Source organism: Daucus carota, chromosome 5, assembly GCF_001625215.2.
Source record: "Daucus carota subsp. sativus chromosome 5, DH1 v3.0, whole genome shotgun sequence".
NCBI lineage: Eukaryota > Viridiplantae > Streptophyta > Magnoliopsida > Apiales > Apiaceae > Daucus > Daucus carota.
The window spans coordinates 834,893-857,362 of NC_030385.2; the positions used below are offsets into that span (position 1 = coordinate 834,893).

A 22,470-nucleotide genomic window follows, 5' to 3' on the forward strand; every position below is an offset into this window, starting at 1 on the left:
ATAAGAAATTTCAAGCCCTCTTTATATTCTTCATACAAACGTAAGACACATTAGGTTCAGAAATGTCAATGTCTGCAAATACTGCAAATTCCCATTTTGACAACTCGTATTAGAATTTGTTAACGGAAAAATAAGGCTCGAGAATTTGTTTGAAAGATCTGTATGTGAACAAGAATGTAATCTGCTGGCAAAGAAAATCTGCAGTTTTATAATCGCGGGCTTTCTTGGTAGTTTCCTGAAAATTAAGATGTATAGAAGTTCTGAGTAATCTAGAACATTACTGCAATGTCAACCAGATGCTAAGATTTATAGTACATCGTTACGGGTTCTTGGTGATTCATAATATGAATGCAACAGAACGCGCTGCTCAGATTATAATTTGCGCGCTGAAAATAATAAATAAGGCTAAACTAGGACCTTACTGTAAAAATATGATGTTCTTCGGTGGTCTGCTAATTATGTACCAGCTGCTGTGTGGCCTAATCGCCGCTTAAGAATCTTTAAGCCCATGTATCTGTTTGATTAGGCAGATTAAGATAATGATGTTGTTAAGATAGTTAAAAATAGTGAATATGAACTATTCTGAATGTGTTTTATGATCTTTACCTTCCCATCATGAGCAATGTGGCTTGAGGATTAGTGCCTGGAGATTGGGAAAATGTGGAACCATCGATGACACGAAGCCCTTGCACTCCAAGAACCTTGTAATCTGAATTTACTACTTTGCCTACTTGGCATCCGCCATGAAAATGCCAGATTGTGGTTACTGTGTCTTTGCAGAATTGCTTTAAGGACCTGGTATCATTCGCGTGTCTAGGAAGTAAGTTGACATTGGCCAGGACACTGAGATTAAGCAACTTCTCAAAGGTGTCCTCGTCAGGTGGCATGTAGTTGGTCAGGTGAGTGGACTTCACAAGTTTCTCAATAATGTGAAAAGCATGAACGCATTGTTGCAGATCGTGGGGGTGGCTGAAGTAATTGAAAGATACACTCGGGTTATCATCAATATTGGTGTTGCAGAGGCTGAGCTTCCCTCTTGACTTGGTGTGAGCAACTTTTCCGAGGATAAAACCTCCCTTGAATACTTCATGAGGAAGGTTATGCTTGTTTCTTTTAAAGGCCTCGATAGCTTCTTTCGTTCTTTGCTTTGGAGGAATAGTGGAGAGCTGCCCTATCTGTTAAGGCCACAAACTGCATTACTTAAAGAATTAAAATCTTATAAATCTATAGTTTAAGTAGAGAAGTTTTAAATCAGATCTGTCAGAAGCAGAACAGAATAGTCCTATCTTTTGTCCGGGACTAATCCTGATAAGTATATACACTGACCTCAGCTGACAACATTCCGTGATTGCAATGAATACTATCAGGGGACTGCGAAAATCCACTGCTAGCTTCAATGTAGACACCTGTTTTAGCTATACCAACAGTTTGGATCAACGATTGCTCCATCCGTGTTTTGAAGGGAACAAAAAGTGAATTCATAGGATTGTCTGACATTCCTTTTCCGACAAACTCATTATCAAGCACCATAGAGATGTTCATTCTTTCAAGGTCAGCTTTAGGTCCAACACCGCTAAGTAGCAGCAGTTGAGGGGTACCAATAGCACCAGATGACAGTATGATTTCACTCCCCTGCTTATTTGACAGTAATGCTAGATGCTGTTTCCCCTTTTCATCTTTAAACGTTACTCCAATTGCCTTCGGCTTCTTCCCTGTGTGGCAAATTATTATGTATGTTATTCGTGATTTAAATGATGGTATCTAAATTTGACTTAAATTCTCTCCAGAAACAAGACCTGCATATTATCTTTCAAAGTTTCACTTGCCTGATTTATCAAACACAACCTTCTGAACAGTTGCATGAATCAGAACATCAAGATTTTCGCGGGTGGCAGACTTAAGTAGCTCAGCAGCAGAGTGGCGGCGACCATATCTGTCAAAAGTTGTCCCTCCAACCTTGGTTCCATATAAGTGATCATAGGTGAAGCCATTGTCAGGTGAAATCCCAACTTCAAGCAGACCATACCTCATCGCCCGCTGCCAAGATGTCAATTTAGGCATATGAACAATCTGGTTCTCAATCCATGGGTATGACTCATTTACTAGTTTAGCATCTAATCCCAGCCTTTCAATATCCCTGAAAAATTGTACTTAGTGTCCATCTTGTCAAGCACTTGGCAGTTTAACATAAAGTATGCCTACTACATAAAATTTACACCTAAATCGAGTTCTTCCCAAAATTTGTTTTAGTCTCAGTTAGATTATGAGCCTACATTACTAATGATCAGTATTAGTAGGCATTCAAGAAACTCTAATCACCCAAAAACACACAATTGATGAAAAATCAAGAAAATGCCAAAGAGGGGGACTTGCCTGTGGCTAGGCCTGGTGTAAAAACCAGCATTGATGCAAGTGCCTCCACCCAAAACCCTAGCTCTGGAATTGAAAACACCTTCGGAGGAAATAAAGTACTGGGAAGCAGAGGTAGGGGAAAGATCTGCCAGAGAAATATGAAAATTTCGAAGAAATGACACATTTCTATTTGTGAATGGAACCCCGCCTCTTTCGAGCAATAAAACACTGAAATTCTGGGAAAGAGTGGCAGCTAAAGGGCATCCAGCTGTGCCACCTCCAACTATTATGTAATCATAAGCTTTACCAACAGCAGTCGACGAAGATGAGGAGAAAGAACTTGCATATCTAATGAAAGGATACTTATCTTCCCAAGTATTCAAATTTCTCCTACCTGAAAAAAAAACAAGAATTTATAAAATTGACATAGAGTAAAACACATTTGAGCTAAATTTATTAGGAAAGTTCAGAGCTTTATACTTCGAAAACATAAAAAATGTGTGAGTACCTTGACAGGAAGTGAGTAACAGGAGGAAAGAAACTAAAAGAAAGAGCTTCATTATCATTAAGCAGTGATCTTAATGTCTGCTTGCTCTGCTCACACTATGTGGCTCTCTCTAGCTGGCCTTGTTCTTCGCGTTCTTTTTTTCATTATGACACTTGCATACACATACTGAGGTCTTTATTCGAATACAAACTTCTAAAATACGACCCTTATACTCGTGACAATTATCTGGTACTACGACGTATGATCCACCACTACAAGAAAAATGGGCAATTGTGAGTTAATAGTTTGGTTCATAACAAATGACTGGTCTGTTATATCTCTGCTGCAACTTAATTGTAAAGAAAGAAATGAGTGTTGGCAGATTCCAGCTAGGGTATCTGCATTCATTAGTTTTTTAAGGAAATGCAGAAATGAAAGAATCATTTATTGCTTGGTGAACTTATAGCTGTGGGAGAGACTCTTGCCTCTTGGAGTAGTTTATGCTGTGCATGCCCATGCACCGTTGGATTGCTTCTTGATGAACACATCAAGCCGTTCATCACATGGCCAGCCAGCTAGCTCAGTTTTCTATAGAATTTAATCTACTCCACTGTAATGGAATGTTACTGGTTATGAAACTAGGAAAAACAAGCGTCAGTTCTCCTCAAATCTCGAGTTGTTGGGAGGAGGACTTACAAGAATCATGTCTTTGTGTCCATGAGAATAGAGTTGAACCTAAGTGTACCGCGAGACTAAACTCTAATACCGTGTTGGAGAGTTTACCACGAACATATTGTATTCTCACAAATCACTATGGTTTGTTGACCCGTTTGTGTAAATAAGTAAAAGCACTTTTAAAAAGTTGAGAATGCTAGCTGATCTCTTAGAGCTTCCGCTTCTTTTCCAAACACTTTATTAACTTATTTACTACTCACTTCTAATCAACTTTTTTACTTTAAGCAAGAAATCACTTTTTTTAAGTCTGCCCAAACGGCCCCGTTATCAAGGAAATTTGAGATCAAATAGAATACTTGTGTAAAAATATACTACCTTAAAACCTGAATTTATGTCCCTCGACGAAAATGCAAGATTATTAATTGCTCTCGCAGGTCATGAAAATAGCGTTTTACTTTAAACCAAAAAGAATGAGTCTTCTGGACGACATATGATAAATTTTAACTACTAGACTATCTCGTCTGCATAAGGTAATTATTCCAGAAACAAAAAGCACCCAAGTACGAATTACTGTAAAATTGAATTATCATTTATTACTCAATGCATGTTTATGAATTATGGGTTGGTTTAAACGGCGTGCCAAGAGCAGCCTGCAGGAGCCAGGATAATACTGCCAGCTCCTGTATTCATCAGATGCGCAGCGAAGTTTGTACGTGTGCGTTTTGATCAACACAAACACACACAGAGATCGTGTGTAGCGATGAATTCGATCACAACCGTATTTATAATGCATCTTGACTTTTTATGCGACTTGAATGCATGCTTGCTCCACCATTATTTTCCACACACGCACACGTGATCTACTCCTGTTTATTTATAGAATCGCAAGTCTTGGCGTTTGGGGTTGGAAATCCGGAAATGTACGGATTAAAATACTCCCTCCATCTCAAATTAGATGAGCTAGTTGATTTTAGGCGCGTAACTTAACATGCATTGACTGTATAATTCCGAAATTTATTTTTTTAATTTTTCTTTTGTAAATGAAAATTTCATATTTAAATTTTAATTTGGAAAAATAAAATTTCAAAAATAAGTAATATAACTATTCGGTCAATGAACTTTAAAATGCATGCCTTAAGTCAACGAGCTCATCTAATTTGGGATGGACGGAGTATCATTCATGTGTTTGGTTGACTCATGTAATGAATTTATTTAATTTTTAATATTACTATTATATTATTAATTAAATTATAATATTTTATTAGAACAATTATATATAGTATTACTATATATTTATTTGTACATATATATATAATAATTATTATTAATGCTTTTCAGAAGAATAAAAATATAAGATTAAAATAATACACATAACATCTTCACATACCCCTCTCTCGTTGGATTTTTTTTTTTTGACAGAAAATACACTTGCTCGTATCGATATACGCCAATACTCAGGAGTTTCTTTCATTCAAAAAAGCTTATCATCTAACCGAAAGACATGAAAATGTTTCCGGAAGTTTAGACAATAAGACCTTAATGTCCGAAAAGAAAACGTCCCAACTTGTAATACCACGCTATGTGAAACAAATACGATTCATTAATAACAAGAAAATAATAATAATAATACATTTAATAATTAAAATCAGTATAGTTTATCAAAAGATGGTAAAGTGAATGAAATGATAAATACAAAAATAATTCGACAAAAAGAAGATAATATAAAAAAGAAAATAGAAAAAAAATATATCTAACCAAAGGGAGACCATTTGGTTAGATATATAACATTATAACTAATTACTAAGAATAATTAATAATATAAATATTAAGATATGAAACTGTAATTTTCAAAAAATATCTAAAATTTTAAGTAACAAAATAAATAAAATGTAATATACGCAAGCCAACAAAATGGCACTGAATTGTGCAGGATCACGTATAATTGTAAATAATGATTGTAGCACACGAAATGCTCATTCTACATCTTTGTGTTGACGTTCTTGATATTTTGAGAATAATTTTTTCTTAACTTGGAAACAGGAAATCGTGTTAACAAAGGTTGCTCATCCAGAATATATTGCATCTGTTAAATAATATCACATATTATAGTCGTTACAATTACAAGATGAAAAAACGAATACTCGATTTCAATGGATACATTACTAGAAATAAAAAATAAATACTAGCTTCCAATTACTACAGTACATTACAAGAAGAAAATAATAAAGACTAGCTGAAAACAACAATATTACAAGAAAAAAAAAAGACAAATACGATTGCTAACATCATTCATGATTTCATTTCAACAAGCATCGTAGTATGAATCTCCAGTTGATTATCATTCATTGTAGTTGTATCGGCCAGCAAGAGACATGATTATTTTATCGAACATCATTAAATTTTATTATTAGATTCAGTTTTCTAGTTATATCGGCTTTCAACTCTTCATATTCAACCTCTTTATATTTTTTTTTCCTTTGGCCTTCCTTTTCCCTTCTTAGCCACTTTTGTACTTTTCAAACGAAAATGAGACTTCACGATATTTTCATGCATCTCATCATTTAAGCTCTAGAATCACCTAATTTTGTTCGTTTTCCACTTTGGTAACTCAACGTTGGAGTTCTTCATTTAGGTTGTCCCCAAAGCTCGTCCCATTACAAAATTAAAATTAGAATTCTTTTTGTGTTTAATTTTTGGAGGTCATGAGCTGCTTCGAGTATGTTGTCCAAGATCGAAGCATTTCCCGCTCTTTGTTCAGCTTGTTTGTAACCGATCCATATTTTTGAGTGCTTTCATTTATTCGCAGTCATTCCTCTTTTGATAAGTCTAAGGTTACTATCTTTACAATGTTGACGAATTCGATCCCAAAATATTTTACTTTTTTGATCGGACCGGTTATAAGATCAGTAAATACATTCAACCTTGCACTGACTAAGAACTTATCTTTACTTCAGTTTCACTGAATTATTCGTTCTCACATATTTTTAACTTCGGTAACATCATCATTAAGATTGATAATGTTAGTAGCATCAAAACCATGAGCTTGTAGGTTTGGAGAATTTTCATCAGTAACACCATTTTGTTGGATTTCGAGTTGTGGGTGTATATTCTAAAAATTTTGGAAAAAAAAATTAAGAATTCCAGGGATAGGAAAAATACGAATTTGGAATTTGAAAATTGAGAATTGTCGAAATTTGAATTTTGAGCATATGAAAAATATGCATTCTCGAATAAATATGGATATTGAGAATTTTTTGGGGTCGAGTTTTGTGAGTTTGAAGATAAATAATTGTTTGGGTTCATATTTTGATAAAAAAAATAAGTTTATTTATAGAAGAGAAAGTAGTATACTGTGGACTGATTATTTTTACAAGATTAATATATATAGTACTAAAATTTTAGAACGTAAGAATTCTAAAAGAATTAACGTTCATATGAACATTTATATTTATAACGTCATTAATTCCAGTCTGCAATTTTCTTTTTTCTACACAACAACAGACACATGAATTGACACGGAATTAAAACACACAGCAGCATAGTGATATGATAAAATATTACTACTCCGTCCCATTTAATTGTATACGTTTCTTTTCAACTGCTCGACACGCATTTCAATGCTCTTATAAAATATAGTTCCGTAACTTATTTTTGAGATTTTCTTTTTCTGAATAAAAATATAACATCCAAACTTTAATTCAGAAAAAGAAAATTTTAAAAATATAGTTCCGTAACTTATTTTTGAGATTTTCTTTTTCTGAATAAAAATATAACATCCAAACTTTAATTCAGAAAAAGAAAATTTTAAAAATAAATTACACAACTACACTTTACAGGAGTATTAAAGTCCGTGCCGCGTCCCCGTCCCCCAATGTATACAATTCAGGGGGACGGAGGGAGTAGTAGAAAAAAAGTAGAAAAGCTGCTACAATGTGTCAGCCCAACTATTCAGGCCTGACCAAGTCCAACCGGAGGCTCCGATGCGGAAAACATAGAAGAGGAATTCCATGCACAGTCTCCAACACAACACTTGAGCTCGTGTTGGAGCTGTTCTTATATGTTGTTGGATCCAGACATGTTCCTACATGGAAAAAAATTATTAAATAAATAGACCTAGTTTAGAGATTTATGACGTTTGTTATTACTATATCATCTCTAAAAATATAAATATTTAAAAGGTGCATTTCAACCGACTCGTTTATAACAAACATCACCTCATTGAAAGGCTTCGCACCATACCACCACGTACATTACTTTTCTTGGATGGAAAGGGTGTCTCATAAATTTTGATGGTTATTTAAAAAAACTTGAGACACAGTTAATAATGTCACAAAATCCATCATTTTATGAAGGACAAAATAATCAATCCATCAGCATTTGAATACAATTAGATTTTAATAAATTTTAAATAATTTCAGTTAAATACCATCGAATTTTGAGTATAATTTAAAATATTGATTGAATATCACCGGATTTTACATTACATTTCAAAATCCCAATTAAATATCTCATAATTATGATATCTTTTCTAAAATCTGAATTGAATATCCTCGAATTTCATAAATATTTTTTTTTTAAAAAATCCGGATCGAATAAAATCTCCAAAATCATAATTTTTTTGTAATACATATTAAAATTTCATAAAACCGGGGAATCCTGGATATGCAAGAAGCAGCCCAAATTTGAATTAGAGATACCTTTGTAGTATAATTTCGTGCTTTGTGAATTGCTTTAAAAACCCAGCCTAGAAACCCCAGAGGCCTCACTGCACCACTCTGAAGCTACTGAAGAAAGCAAAGAGATGAAGATGGACGTTGATAACAAAAAGGAGGAGGGAACAGTGGAGGAGCGCTACACTCAGTGGAAATCACTCATTCCCGTTCTTTACGACTGGCTCGCTAATCACAATCTCGTTTGGCCCTCTCTTTCTTGCCGGTTTGTTCCTACACACACTAGGGTTTATAGTTGATTGTTTTGGTGTTTTCATTTATTATTTGTTGATTAATTGCGATTTCAGATGTTTTGATTATTTCGTTGTTCGGTTGTGTTGTGTGTTGATGTTGTTGGAGACGAGACATGGTAGATATTATAAAGCAATTGAAGATATGTGTTATGTGATTCGTTCAATTGCATGGTGTTTAAGTAATGGATATGTCTCGAGAAGTTTTTGAATAATCAGCACAACTCAACTAATCGAGATGTTAAACAAATGCGGAAACCCTCGTATGAAGAAGTTAAAAAAACTAATGCTGAATTGAGGAAGATTGAGATGACTTATCTGAATAGAGTTCAAAAGTTGTGGAGGGAATCACTTAGTGGAAATCACTTGTTCCTGTTCTTTATGATTGGCTCGCTAAGCACAATCTCGTCTGGCCCTCTCTTTCTTGCCGCTTTGCTTATACATACACACTAGGGTTTATAGTTGATTCTATAGTTGTTTTTTTGACTTATTGTTTGTTAATTAATTGCGATTCTAGCTGTTTTGTGTTTCGATTAGTTCGCCTTTCGGCTGTGTTGTATGTTGATGTTCTTGAACACGAGATATGATGGAGATTATAAAATAGTAGATGATATGTGATTTGTTCTATTACGGGGTATATAAGTATTAAATATGTCTTGAGATATTAATGATTAGTTAATACAGATTAACTAATCGAGATACTAAACAAATGCGGAAACCCTCGTATGAAGAAGGTAACAAAGTTAATGGTGAAAATGAAGAAGATTGAGACAACTTATTCAGAAGTGAGTTCAAAAGTTGTGGCAGGAATCACTCGGTGGAAATCACTCGTTCATGTTCTTTAAGATTGGATCGCTAATTACAATCTCATCGCCAGTCTGTTTATAAATACACACTAGGGTTTATTGTTGATTCTCTTAGTTTTTTTGACTTATTATTTGTTAATGCGATTTCTATGTTTCGATTAGTCCGTTTTTCGCTTTTGTTGTGCACTGATGTTGATGTTGTTGGACATGAGATATGATGGAGATTATAAAGCAATAGAAGATATATGGTTTATTAATTGCGTGTTTTAGAAGTATTGGATATGTTGAAATTAATGAAATAATTAATACATCTAATCTAATCAAGATATTAAAACAAATGTGTAAACGTAAACCCTCATATGAAGTTAAAAGAATTAATAATGGAAAGAAGAGAATGAGATAAATTATACGAGGAGAGGTCAAAAGTTGTGTCTGGAATTAGGATTTTTATCACTACTGTGAAGTTGCTACCTTGTGTACACGAACTCACTGATAACAACCTCGTGAATTCGCACAATGTCTATCTCACGGGTGTATTACTGTTCGGTCATTGCCCCAAAAGCCTTTTACATTATTGTTCCCCTTCCTCACTACTCAAAGCAAGTTCAACAATGTCTTGGTGCATTCCCAGTAAATAATATGAATATTTATAAACAAGGACTCCTAGTTATTTATGAAAACTATTTTGTATATTAAATCGAACACAAATCTATATCCATCCCTAGTAATGATGATGATGATGATGATGATAATAATAATATTGTATTTGAACTAATAAGTGGGAAATAGTGGAGACAAAGTGTAGAAAAGGAGGGACTGACTTTTTTTCATAATATTGACTTATAGCTAGGGGTTACCTTGAAACAGGGAATGAGATGAATGTCGTAGTGTTTTAGGAACACCAATTTGTCATAAATTCCCTATATTTGAACTTAAGAGCATTTACGGAAGGTGTTGGACTTGAGCAGTTGCTTTAAGAATCTAAGTATATCCATGCGTACTTGGGGTATTTCTAGAGCTGTGTTATTTATAGAAAAGGCTTAACCAAAAGTAGAAAAACATGAAATTCTAGGAGAATGGAAAGTCCAATCTAATGTTGTGTGCTAATGATATTTGTTGTAATTACTATGGAATTTTAATTAATATTGTTAATTGGTAATGTGCGCGTTGATGTTGGAGATAATGAGACACAACGGGCTGGACAAATTATTAAATATATTATGCCCAATTATAGATTAATAAGGTGTCGAAGAAAATACACACAAGAAGTGTTGAGATGTGAATGCAAGACATCCTAAGAGTAGACCACGCGGTGTTTCAAGGAAATGTAAAGTAATTGAATACTCCCACCGTCCCACCCAATTTTTACATTGGGAATAGACACGGAGGTTAAGACAAGTATAATATACTGTGAAAGAGTTGGTAAAGTGAGGGGCCCTTTAATATTTAATTGATAGATTGGAAAAAATGGATGAAATTAGTGGGTGAAATTAGTTTTTATATTATAAAAATCTATTACTTTTAGAAAGTTTTGAAATCTAAGAATTGAGAGCGATATCCAAACAGGAAAGTTTAAAGAAATGGATGGCAATAAATTAGATCATAAACTGTTTAAGGCATACATATATCCACTATGATTCGATATTTCAAGGAAATAAATAACATTAAAAAATTCATTTATAATATAGGTTATATTTGGATAACTTTTTCTTTTCAACAAACAAACTTATAAACATATGTATAAATAATTATAATGTTATTTTGCACTGGCAAGAGTCTAACTTAATATCCCGAGAGCAAGAATAAAATCTTAATAAATCGGGGAAATCTCGAATAAGCGAGAATTAACCAGATTTATAATTGGGATAACTTTGTAAAGAACTAAACCTAGAAATATTAGAGGCCTCACTGCACCACATTGAAGATACTGGAAACAATGAAGAAAGAGGTGGGAAGCGAAGAGATGAAGATGAAAGAGGAGGGGCGTGCTCAGTGGAAATCACTTATTCCCATTCTTTACGATTGGTTCGCTAATCACAGTCTTGTTTGGCCCTCTCTTTCTTGCCGGTCTGTTCATACATACGCACTAGGGTTTATACTAACAATTTTGATTTTTCAGTTTTTTTAACTTGTTACTTGTTAATTCGTTGCGAATTTAGTTGTTTTGTGTTTCAATCAGTTTTTTTGGGTTGTCTTGTCTGTTGATGTTATGGCATGTTAGATTGGGTAAATATTCTGGGGGTTCCGTTTTTTAGTTGTTGATGTGTGAAGTTGTTGACAGCTTGTGATTGTGAATTATTCTGAGAATCTATGTGCTGTTTTTTCAAAACATATCTGGTTAATGTCGTGGATTGTTCGAAATATTGGGTCAAAATGCAGTAGACAAATGGTTAAAAAGATTTTTTCTAATGATAGATTATATATTATAATTAAATTAGAGCTATAATGGAGAATATAAATAAAAAAAAGATATGTAATGATCCTTGCAAGGGATCGAATTTTTGTTATAAAATCAATGAAACAGTGGCTATAACACATTTTATTGAGATATTTAATCATGTGTAAACCCTCAAATGAATGTGTTACACATTTAATCGAGATATTTACTTGAAGAAAGGTCTAAAGTCGTGGTGGGAATTTGAGCACTATGGTAAAGTTGAATTTGCCCTGCAACATACACACGGGCTCATTACAATCATCCTCTGGCGTTTACTCGAAGAGCCTTTGTCTATATACTTCTTCTAGCTCACCACACGCCACCCCATGTCCAGTAAAATTCAAAACCCATGTGTAGTTAAGGTTTTTGTTAGTTGTGTTTTTATAGAAAATGCCGAACCAAAAGCAGAGAAACATGATATTGCAAGGAGAATGGAAAGCCTAAGGTTATGTAATAAAATAGACATGGTTATAACAGAGGAAGTGAAGAGTCTCTTGCAGTTTCGGATCACAACACAAGAAGTCTTGAGATGTGAACACAAGACATCTTAAGATTAGACCACACTATATGTCAAGTAAGGGGCACTTATTTTTATTGCTGAAACAAAAAATTAGATAATATGATAAATGATGCCAACAGTTGACAGCTTGTGAATGTGGATCTTTCTGAGAGTTTATGTACTGTTTTCTTGGTTGAAGCCAAATTTGTCTAATTTCGAATTATTAGTGCTATTAACGGTTAATCTTTTTCTATTTTTTGTGTTATTGTTATAGGTGGGGTCCGGTGACTGAGCAGGCTACTTACAAGAACCGTCAGCGACTTTACCTGTCAGAACAGGTCACTTACCTTGTCTTAAACTCTGTTTTCATCTGTTGTTTTATGTTGTATGTTGTATGTTAGGAGAATGTAAGGTACTATATGTCGAATGACTTGAGGCGTTCTGCTTTTACAAGTTTGTTTCGCTTTTTAGTTTTTTTGTACTCACTGTGCTTACCTTTGGTTTGCTTCATCTTTCTTGTAGACCGACGGTACTGTCCCTAATACACTTGTTATTGCAAACTGTGAAATTGTAAAACCCAGGGTTGCTGCCGCAGAACACATATCACTGGTGAAATAATATCGATTTCTTCTTCTTTTATTCTCTGTTTACTTCTGGTTGATTTTCTTTCACTGATTATTTTTGAACTTGTATTTTATCTTGTTAGTTCAATGAAGAGTCGCGTTCCCCATTTATAAAAAAGTTTAAGACCATTTTACATCCTGGCGAGGTAACTAGCAATATAACTCTATCATATTTTCAGCTTGTATTATTCAGTATGTAACTTTTCTGTCTTTCCATTTTTTCTATCTTGACTCTTGAGGTTATTATTTGTAAGGTTCTCCTTTCATCTATCTTTGGTTAATTACACAAATTTACATTTGTTTTTTCCCTCCATGACCTTGAGCTCATCAATTAGATTTTTCGATTAACTAAATGGAAGGTCAGTGTGTTCTAAACTTTATGATCTTGGAACAAATTTTTTTATTGTAATTTTATAAAATTTGATGCGGTATTGTATATATTTTAGTGTCAACCTGTATTGCAGGGGGTCACGCAAGTATATATTCTTGAAATTTTGTAGATATAGATGAAAAGAAATGAGCTGTTATTTTGTTATATTAGAATATTAGATAACGACGTACTTTATGTTCTATTGATAAGTGGTGAACTATTAAAGCTGTTTTCTTTGTAAATAGTATATATATACATTGATTTTTTTTTGATATCTATACATTGTATGAAGTCAGAAACATTAATCATGTATCATACACTGTTCTCTATAAGCTTAGTAACAAAATTATGTATTGCATAAAATTAAAAATAAGTGCATAATGAAGAATAATGGTATCGACCCTGAGGACCATTTGTTGCGAAGCATATATATATAGTTTTGGTCCCTGCCAAGACCAATAGGGGTTTGGTTATGGTCTTCGTATTGTGATCCCAAAAATACGACACTAACTAATCTGAAGATGATTTAACCCAATGCTAAGGCAACCTGGCGCCTGTTTTGCCCCTTTGTATGTTTGTAATTAGTGGTAGATCCAAAAAACGTTCTAATGAGTACATGAATAATTAGTTTAAATAAGCATGATGTATATATTAGTAATTAAATAAAATATACTACAATGACTAAAACATCCGTGCAAAGTCCCTGTGGATCTAGAATAATAGTAGAAATTTGAGAGTTTGTTCGATTTTTTCTATAAATAATTTATTTCACATAAAAACTTCACATCTTAATTGAATAAGGGGCATACTTACAATATTATGTTATAAATTTATGTAACTTATATTGCTAAATTATCATGATTTTGTGGGGAACATGTGCCCCTATTTGTATTCTCCCTTTGTTATAAGCTTATAATCTCGTTATCTTTCTGTGAATTATTAGTTTTCAGTATGGTGTTAATTTTTTTGTTGCTTAAACCTGTTTATGCAACAATAGTCGTCTTGATTATAAAAGATCTATCATGAGGAAGAGGTCCCTGTTTTGTATAATATCTTGTTATGAGTAATGTCTATCGATTTGGTGCTTCTTTGATCACATTTCTATCCGGAGTTGGTGACACTGACATGTGATGTTTCTACATCGCCTCACTTATTTGTGAACAGTCAATATGTTCTATTTGAGCACTCAAATGTAATTAAGTATTATAAATAAGCATTCCAAAACATACTTCCAGGTGAATCGGATTAGAGAACTTCCTCAGAACAGCAACATAGTGGCTACACACACTGACAGTCCTGATGTATGTATTTTCTTTTCTATATATTATGTTTATATACTTGCAGCTTTTCAGCTTTATGTTGACAAAGCTGCTGAAATAATTTAATGTCTTCTGAAATTTGTTTGCTGTAATTAGGTCCTTATTTGGGATATTGAAAGTCAACCTAGTCGTCAAGCTACCCTGGGGCACCCTGTGTCTAGACCAGATTTGGTGCGCAATCTTTAGTAAAGAGCAAATATTTCTATTTTTTTGCATTTATCTCAATATCAGTGCTAGCTTGTCGTGGTGTTCACTATAATGCGAATTGTTCAAACGTATAGAATATGATGTTGCTTTTATTTATGTGCTTTTCCTTTCTTTGGTTTATCTTGCCTTAATTTTTAAACACCATTTGTGCAGATACTGACCGGACATAAAGATAATGCAGAATTTGCACTTGCTATGTCTCCGACAGAACCCTTCGTGCTTTCTGGAGGTTTTACATTCTAAAAGTTTATTATCTCATTCTAGATTCAGTGGATCGCTCATACTATGTGTCTTTTTGCCTGAGTTATACATAATGTGTGCACATACAGTTGGACTTGTATGACTATTGACAAAAAATGGGCATTGACGTATTTACATCGTGTGCTTTAAATTCTACCCACACTTGAGATAGTTTCCCAATATTATATTTCGATGATATTGGTTATCCATTAGGAAAGTGGATAACTATACCCCAATGTTGAATAGCTATTTGAATTCGTTAACATGGAATTTAATGTTAAATGTGGAAAAGTTAATTTAAGAAAGAATATATAAGCTGGAAACTTAACTTTAAGGGGGTGACCACTGGCTAGTATCAACCATCAAATATAGATCTAATGAAATAATGATATGACTTTCTGTTACAGGAAAGGACAGGTCGGTCATACTCTGGAGTATACATGATCACATCTCTACTTTGGCTACAGACTCAGGATCTACAAAATCTGCTAAACCGGGGGGAATCAAGAACTCCAAGGGTAATGGAAGTGATGACTCACCATCATCTAGCCCTTCCGTACAAGCTCGTGGGACTTTCCAAGGGCATGAAAATACTGTCGAAGATGTGCAATTCTGTCCCTCAAGGTATCTGGGGAATGCACACTCTAAAATGCATCAGTCCTGATAAGATATCACCTGACTTTACTTTCTATATACATTTAGATGATTTCACTCTATATACCACTTATGTCACACATACTTGACAGAATACTGTATATGTTGGTATAATATGTTATCTTATGGTGAAACGGTGATCAAAAGTTTAAACTTCACTATAGCAAGGTTGTGAGTGGGTAAAATAGCATGTTGCCATTTAGCAAAAAATAAAATAAAAAATAGCATGTTGCTTTGTTTATCTTATCTGTAGCAGTAAACCTGCCTGATGCTTTATTACTTATCTTCAATTCTTCTATTCTGAAGTGCACAGGAGTTCTGCAGTGTAGGGGATGATTCCTGCCTTATCTTGTGGGATGCAAGAAGTGGTTTTTCTCCAGCTGTCAAGGTTAAGTTAATCTCACTATTCTATTTTGTCGAGGACCATTAGTATTATGTAAACCAAATTACTGCAGTTCACTTGTTTCTAAAGTAGCAGTTAGAGTTTTGCCTTTACAAATTTTGATGTGCAAGTAGGAATAGGTTCCCCACCAAAAGTGAAAAAGAAGTATATGCAGATGTTGTGCTCTATTAGCATCTGTCATTTATCTCAAAAAGACAGCCTTACATCAGCCACCATCAAATGTTCAAACCTTTTTTGTATTTTCTAGTCACAACCGGAAGCTCATGCCTCTGTAGATTATTGATGTGTCTTTAGGATATATCTTTGTCATTTTCCCCTGTTTTTACTAGTTTGTATTAATAGCTTAATGTATGGGATTGGAAATGTTCTGTACTGATAATGAAATGTAAAGCAACATTGGCCCTTAGATAAACATGCGGGGGAGGAAGAAACTGCAAAGTCATAGTTGTGAATGACTAGAAACAGGAAGTTATCTATCGTATGACATTACTGTTAGAGGCTATTTAAGAGCCGTTATTACTATCTTATGTTACTTGAACTGCAGTCAATGACTTGTGCAATAAATGGTGTCTTCACATCCTACCCATCAACTGTTACTTCAAGCTTAGAGTCTGAATTTGTTTCTTTACAGGTTGAAAAAGCTCACGATGCTGATCTGCACTGCGTGGATTGGAACCCTTATGACGTAAATTTAATACTGACTGGGTAAGTATACATTGTCTAGCTTTTTGTTTGTGTCATTGTTGTCCAAACTTTTGCTTCACTTTCCACATAAGTTGCAGTACCTTAAAAGCATGTATTATTACAAATATTCCATTTCAGTAATTAGAGCTTATTGAATTTTATATTTGCTTTGCTCTCTCGATTATTGCTGATCAACATTTTTTTTCTCTCAAGGTCTGCTGATAATTCTGTTCGCATGTTTGATCGTCGTAACCTCACTTCAGGGCCTATACACATATTTGCGGCTCACAGTGAAGCTGTCCTTTGTGTTCAGGCATGTATATATATTAGCTCCTAAATCTTTTGAGTGAGTATTAACTATATTTGTTTAGCTATTGACTCTTTTATAAACAAAAACTTGCTTTTCTTCAGTGGTCTCCAGATAGTTCATCTGTCTTCGGGAGTTCTGCAGAAGATGGCATTCTGAACATTTGGGATCATAAGCAGGTGTGAATAAAACTCTAGTGCTTATATTATATTGTGACAGTGAGGTTTTAGGTTATAGTCAGGATCTCTGTATCACATAGATTGGGGTGGTATACAAGGTAAATGCTTAAAAATCGTTTAGAATGTCTAGAATTTTGAGCATCCAATACAACCAAAATTGCCAATATTACACATCTCCTTTCCAGTTTTACAGCAGTATGGCATCCAGTGGTCAAAAACATGTTATATTTGTACTGAGACCCTAAAGAAAGTAGCAACAAACGATAGCCTTAGCTATTTGCATAAGAGTTATTTTATCTTGCTGTGTATTCTGCAGTCCATACTCATAGTCTTAGACGTGTCCAAGAATTTGGTAAAACCATTCTTTCTCTTATGTCTACTATTTGGAAACACTGTTCTTTATTAGAAGCTCCAATATATGTACTTGTGTGATAAACACAGTTTAAATTCTCCTCTTAAATCCAGTGTTGTCATTAATGCGGGCCGCAGCCAACTTGCCTGGCTACCATGAAGCACGTCCCCTAAGTGAGGCGCGGGGTGCATGAGGGCTAGGGTTGCAGTTTTTATTAGCCCCAAAAGCATCCCAATGCTGAAAATAAATAAAGCCCATTAAGCTTAGATGACTAATTATTAGAAAGGAGGAAACAACCCTAATCCCAAGATGCGAATTCATCTGTTATGTACCTCTCCTTTCGACCACTAAAACTCTACCACAACTTTTCTTAATCTTCTCAACTATTCTCATCTTTTGTTCTTTTTCTCTGTTACTTCTAGCTTCAATTCATCATCACAAACACACACATATGTACACCACCGACTAGTATAAATATCTGGGTATATATACACAGTGAGACATATTAATAGAAGTAGTCAATACAAATATTTCTCTGGTATTTATTTGTTTGTTGTATTATTTTTTCTGTTAACCACTTAAGTGTTTATGTTCATTAATTTAATTATTTAACTAAATTATTAATTTATCCAATCTAATTTATTAAATGGATAGTAAAATATAAGAAAGTAGTTGGTTTCTTTATATTATCTTTTTTATTCTGTGTTCATGTATGTTAATTAATTTATGCTCATTAATTATGCCAATTTTTTCTTGTTTACGTATGTACAGAGTTTATAATGTTTTCGGTGAGGATCAGTGTTTGATTTGTTATTTATTCACAAGTTGGATTGTGGGACTTCTCTGTTTAAGTAGTTGGCTTGTGGGACTTATTTGAATATATCATAGTTTTAAAATTTAAACTGAAATTGCTTGCTTAATAGAGAATGACTCTTCACATAATATGTGTGATTTTCTTATAATATGCATGACTCTTCACTCCCGGCTGTTGAATAGAGGGTGGTCAAGTCTTACCATCCTCAATAGTCAGTTCTCAACATGTGGGTTGCTGTCCCCTTTGGTATAATATCCAAAGGTCCCTCCTCAGTGGTGGACCCAGGATTATATCCTAGTGGGTTCCTTGTATATAAACAGCAATCATTGATGTCCAATTAGCTAGGTTAAGTGGCCTCATGCCAGCATTTGTATTTCTATAATCCATCCCAGAAAGACATACAGTGAGATAGATAAGCTGAGATAGTCACATCACATGTTATTTTTTTGAATTGAATGTTTGGGCTATTCAATTACAATTGGGCTCAGTCACATTTTATCATTTTGTTCTGTTTTGATTCACTTACTGGGATTTTTTTCATTATATGTAATATGAGATGGGCTAATATATTAATAAAGTGGGTTCCTGTCCAAAATATGAGTGGATTCCAAAATAAACCTAATACATATGTCCCAGGCCCGAAACCTGAGTGGGTTCCTGGGCACCCACTCATCAGGCTGTGAGTCCGCCCCTGCCCCTCCTGCTAAAGTGCATCAGGAAATCACTATTGTAAACACTAAAAGAAATATTTAAAAGTCAGATGATTCTGTACCTCTTTTTAAACATTTAAAAGTGAAAAATGAGATACTAATGATGTGTATTCTGATTTAGATTGGCCAGAAAGATAATCCAAATGGCCTATTTTTCCGACATGCTGGGCACAGGTTTGCATCCTCCTTCTCCTTGCCACCTTTGTTAATAGAAAGTTTGCATAAAAACATGCTTTGTTTTTAGTCACATCAGTTGCTCATGTATACGGTCTACACTGGACTAAGTTCAATGCTTTAAGAGTAACAACATACATTTTTTATAAGCACATCAAATTAGGATTGAAATTTCTGTATTCAATCTACTTGTGCGTGATAAATCGGTAAAGGCTGTTTACTTGGGCTTTGCAGCATTAGCATCTGTTCTTTGATAATTTCTTACTCTATTAGATTCTTACCTATCTAAATTGTTACTGTTTGTAAATGTAGAGACAAAGTTGTTGACTTTCACTTCAATTCTTCTGATCCTTGGACGATTGTTAGTGTCTCTGATGATTGTGAAAGCACTAATGGGGGTGGAACGCTGCAGGTGATGACTAATCTCTAGCTTTTATGTGTGCAAACGAGTGCATTAGCCTATTAATACTAATAAAATTATTAGAGTGTTATTTTTAAATCTAATTGCCCTTTCTTTGCTGGCCCAATATAATTTTTCTACAGATAGGTTAATTTAAATAACTAACACTATTGACTACAATTTCTTGTTAAAATGACTTCAAAGATACACGTGTACATCTCTGTAAACTTGAAGGTCTAGTGTGTCAAGGATCTTTAAATTTTAGATAGATCTTTATGGATCAATAATGATGAAAAATGGGTAAGAGTATCAATACCTAGTCTAGGGGGTATCATATCATTTACAGGGGTGATTCTAGAAGCTAGGCAGGGGGGACAACTGTCACCCCATTATTATAAAAAAATAAATTTAAAAACTAAATGAATTATATTAACCCACTATCACGGCTGCACCCCCATATTCCTTTTTATAACACACAGAGGGTTAAACTGTTAGTGCTCTTCTTCTCTCCAAGAAATTGTTGGTGTCAGTAATAGTACGGGAATGAGTTTCACAATGATTGTTTAGTATGTTATATTGAGAGAGATTTAGCTTCTAATGTTTGTAATGATGCTATAATACATCGATTTCAGTCGATTAGAACTCGTAGGGGAAAAGTACAAGTGTCATTTGCATTTATTAAATTCATTTATACGTATGTTTTTTTAACTTCTTGTACCCCCATTTGCAAATCCTGGAATCGCCAGTGATCGTATATGGTTTTGCCTATGTTTGAATATGGTTCTTTTTATGTCTACAAATGTTCTTAATATATGGTGTAGATGCCCACCATCAAATCAATTTCTTTGCCCTCAGTTTGCTGGGTACTTATAAGCAAAATCAGATAAAGACTATCTAAACAAATTGCTATCGAGGTATCAAAATGAAGGTTTATATAACAATATACTATTACTCTATTAGAAATTCTTTCATGATACCTTCAGAACCTTTGTTCTTTTTTAGTCTTTCATTTAACAGTATGAACTTCTAAATGTGATTTAAGTCTGTTTGTAACGAACCATAAACTATAAAAAGAACTGCCCGTCTTTGCGTGTCAATTACTAATTTGATCTTAAAAACAATACTCCCTCTGTCCCAGTCAATTGTATACGTTTCTTTTTCACTGCTCGACACGCTTTTTAAGGCTCTTATAAAACATAGTTCCACAACTTATTTTTAAGATTTTCTTTTTTTGTATAAAAATATAAATGTTATACTTTTATACAAAAAAAGAAAATCTTAAAAATAATTTACAGAACTATACTATATTGAAGCATTAAAGTCCGTGCCGCGCCCCCGTCCCCCAATGTATACTATTGACTGGGACGGAGGGAGTAGTATTTTACTATTTTCCCTGTTCCAGTTTTACTTGTTTAGGAAGCCATTTATTATGCAGTGTATGGTGAAATCTAAGCAAGTCTTTTGGTGGTGCAGATATGGAGGATGCTTGATCTATTGTACAAATCTGAAGAGGAGGCCCTTGCGGAGCTGGAGAAATTCAAGGGCCATTTGCTTTCGTGTCCAATGTAATAGTTTGTTAAATAGTGAATACAGGGTTTTGGAGACTACAAAGCTAATGACCATCATTCCATCTATCTTTAAAAGTTAAATTAAAAGTTTCAAGACATTAACCTTACATTCCATCTATTTTTTAATAGTATGGAATGGGAAGAACCTCTCGGCCAAAACTCAAAATGTCCTAGTCAATCTGTCATGTTTTTCCTATTGGGTTGAATGTCTTGTTGTTTATTACAAGTTTTCTCTTCTCACTAAAGTATTATAATAAAAATATAATAGTTATATCTTTATATCTGATAATTAGATGATAATTTTTTTTAAATAAACAAAAGGATAATCATGTTGCTTTTGAAAATTAAAATTATAACATATTCTTGATGTCTAGTTAAATTAGGAAAATGTATTTTTTATCCAATTTTATAACCAACACAAAACTGATCATTACATATACTAGCATCAATATTTTATATTTGTAATATTCATAAATTAAAATGCAAGTGATTAAGTATATGAATTAATTAAAATATAATGGTTATATCTTTATATCTGATAATTAGATGATAAATTTTTTAAATAAACAAAAGGATACCGACACAATTTATCATGTTCGCTTTTGAAAATAAAAATTATAACATATTCTTGATGGCTAGTTAATTGGGAAAATGTATTTTATATCCAATTTTATAACCAACACAAAACTGATCATTACATATACTAGCATAATTTTATTTATATTTTATATTTGTAATATTCATAAATTAAAATGCAAGTGGTTAAGTATATAAATTAATTATTAGTTAATATTATATATATATATATATATATATATATATATATATATATATTATTTCGAGTTTTTTCTACTTTTAAAATGGTCAAATAATATAATAATATAAATATTTAATATATCATTAACGGAATTCAAACATAAAATTTTAGATTATTTATATTTTTAATATACAGATCTAAGAGCAAATCTAACACTATTCCAATTTAAATCTTAAAATTATGTCTAGTAACTTAAAACATAATTAACTAACTTCATCTTTTGTCAATTTTACTGCTTGTATAAATAATAGTAGTTGACTAGTTGGTATAGATAAACTATTTTTAGTATTTTTGAAGAAGAAAAAAGAGATTTAGCCAAAAAAAAAAAAAAAAAAGTAGTTAGGGCTGAAAATGAATCCGAGTAATTCGGGTTCGAACTTAGATTCGACTCGTTAAAAACGAATATAATTCGTATTCGTCTAAGAAATGAGCG

The 22,470-nt window shown here is 33.4% G+C and overlaps 2 protein-coding genes across 3 annotated transcripts; one reads left to right on the forward strand and one right to left on the reverse strand.

Annotated features, from left to right (window-relative positions):
* Positions 1 to 258: 258 nt before the first annotated feature.
* LOC108221123 (protein HOTHEAD-like) lies at positions 259 to 3,245 on the reverse strand. Its single transcript, XM_017395022.2, has 6 exons — positions 2,861 to 3,245; positions 2,374 to 2,746; positions 1,827 to 2,137; positions 1,327 to 1,712; positions 607 to 1,175; positions 259 to 514 (listed from the first exon to the last, which is right to left on the reverse strand). The coding sequence occupies exons 1-6, from the start codon at positions 2,916 to 2,918 to the stop codon at positions 457 to 459; spliced, it is 1,755 nt and encodes a 584-aa protein (XP_017250511.2). The 5' UTR covers positions 2,919 to 3,245; the 3' UTR covers positions 259 to 456.
* Positions 3,246 to 8,141: 4,896 nt separating this feature from the next.
* LOC108219669 (WD-40 repeat-containing protein MSI4) lies at positions 8,142 to 21,426 on the forward strand. 2 transcript variants are annotated; one of them, XM_017393159.2, is made up of 15 exons: positions 8,142 to 8,449; positions 12,491 to 12,554; positions 12,739 to 12,825; positions 12,923 to 12,985; positions 14,445 to 14,510; positions 14,625 to 14,699; positions 14,889 to 14,964; positions 15,383 to 15,599; positions 15,936 to 16,017; positions 16,664 to 16,737; positions 16,930 to 17,029; positions 17,128 to 17,202; positions 19,200 to 19,252; positions 19,565 to 19,664; positions 21,126 to 21,426. In XM_017393159.2, exons 1-15 carry the CDS (start codon positions 8,316 to 8,318, stop codon positions 21,219 to 21,221), a joined length of 1,362 nt encoding a protein of 453 aa, XP_017248648.1. In that variant the 5' UTR covers positions 8,142 to 8,315; the 3' UTR covers positions 21,222 to 21,426. The 2 variants fall into 2 exon arrangements, with proteins under 2 accessions (XP_017248648.1, XP_063950326.1); XM_064094256.1 differs by lacking the exon at positions 8,142 to 8,449 and adding an exon at positions 11,202 to 11,347.
* The last annotated feature ends 1,044 nt before the right edge of the window (positions 21,427 to 22,470 follow it).

Excerpts from the sequence above, each read along its gene's own strand:
- LOC108221123 (XM_017395022.2), bottom strand. The coding sequence starts at position 2,918 with ATGATAATGAAGCTCTTTCTTTTAGTTTCTTTCCTCCTGTTACTCACT. Across the intron at positions 1,176-1,326 it reads ACGGAATGTTGTCAGCTGAG|ATAGGGCAGCTCTCCACTAT; the intron begins GTCAGTGTATAT and ends TGGCCTTAACAG. Across the intron at positions 515-606 it reads ACATTGCTCATGATGGGAAG|ATACATGGGCTTAAAGATTC; the intron begins GTAAAGATCATA and ends CTAATCAAACAG.
- LOC108219669 (XM_017393159.2), top strand. The coding sequence starts at position 8,316 with ATGAAGATGGACGTTGATAACAAAAAGGAGGAGGGAACAGTGGAGGAG. Across the intron at positions 12,555-12,738 it reads GACTTTACCTGTCAGAACAG|ACCGACGGTACTGTCCCTAA; the intron begins GTCACTTACCTT and ends TCTTTCTTGTAG. Across the intron at positions 17,203-19,199 it reads ACATTTGGGATCATAAGCAG|ATTGGCCAGAAAGATAATCC; the intron begins GTGTGAATAAAA and ends ATTCTGATTTAG.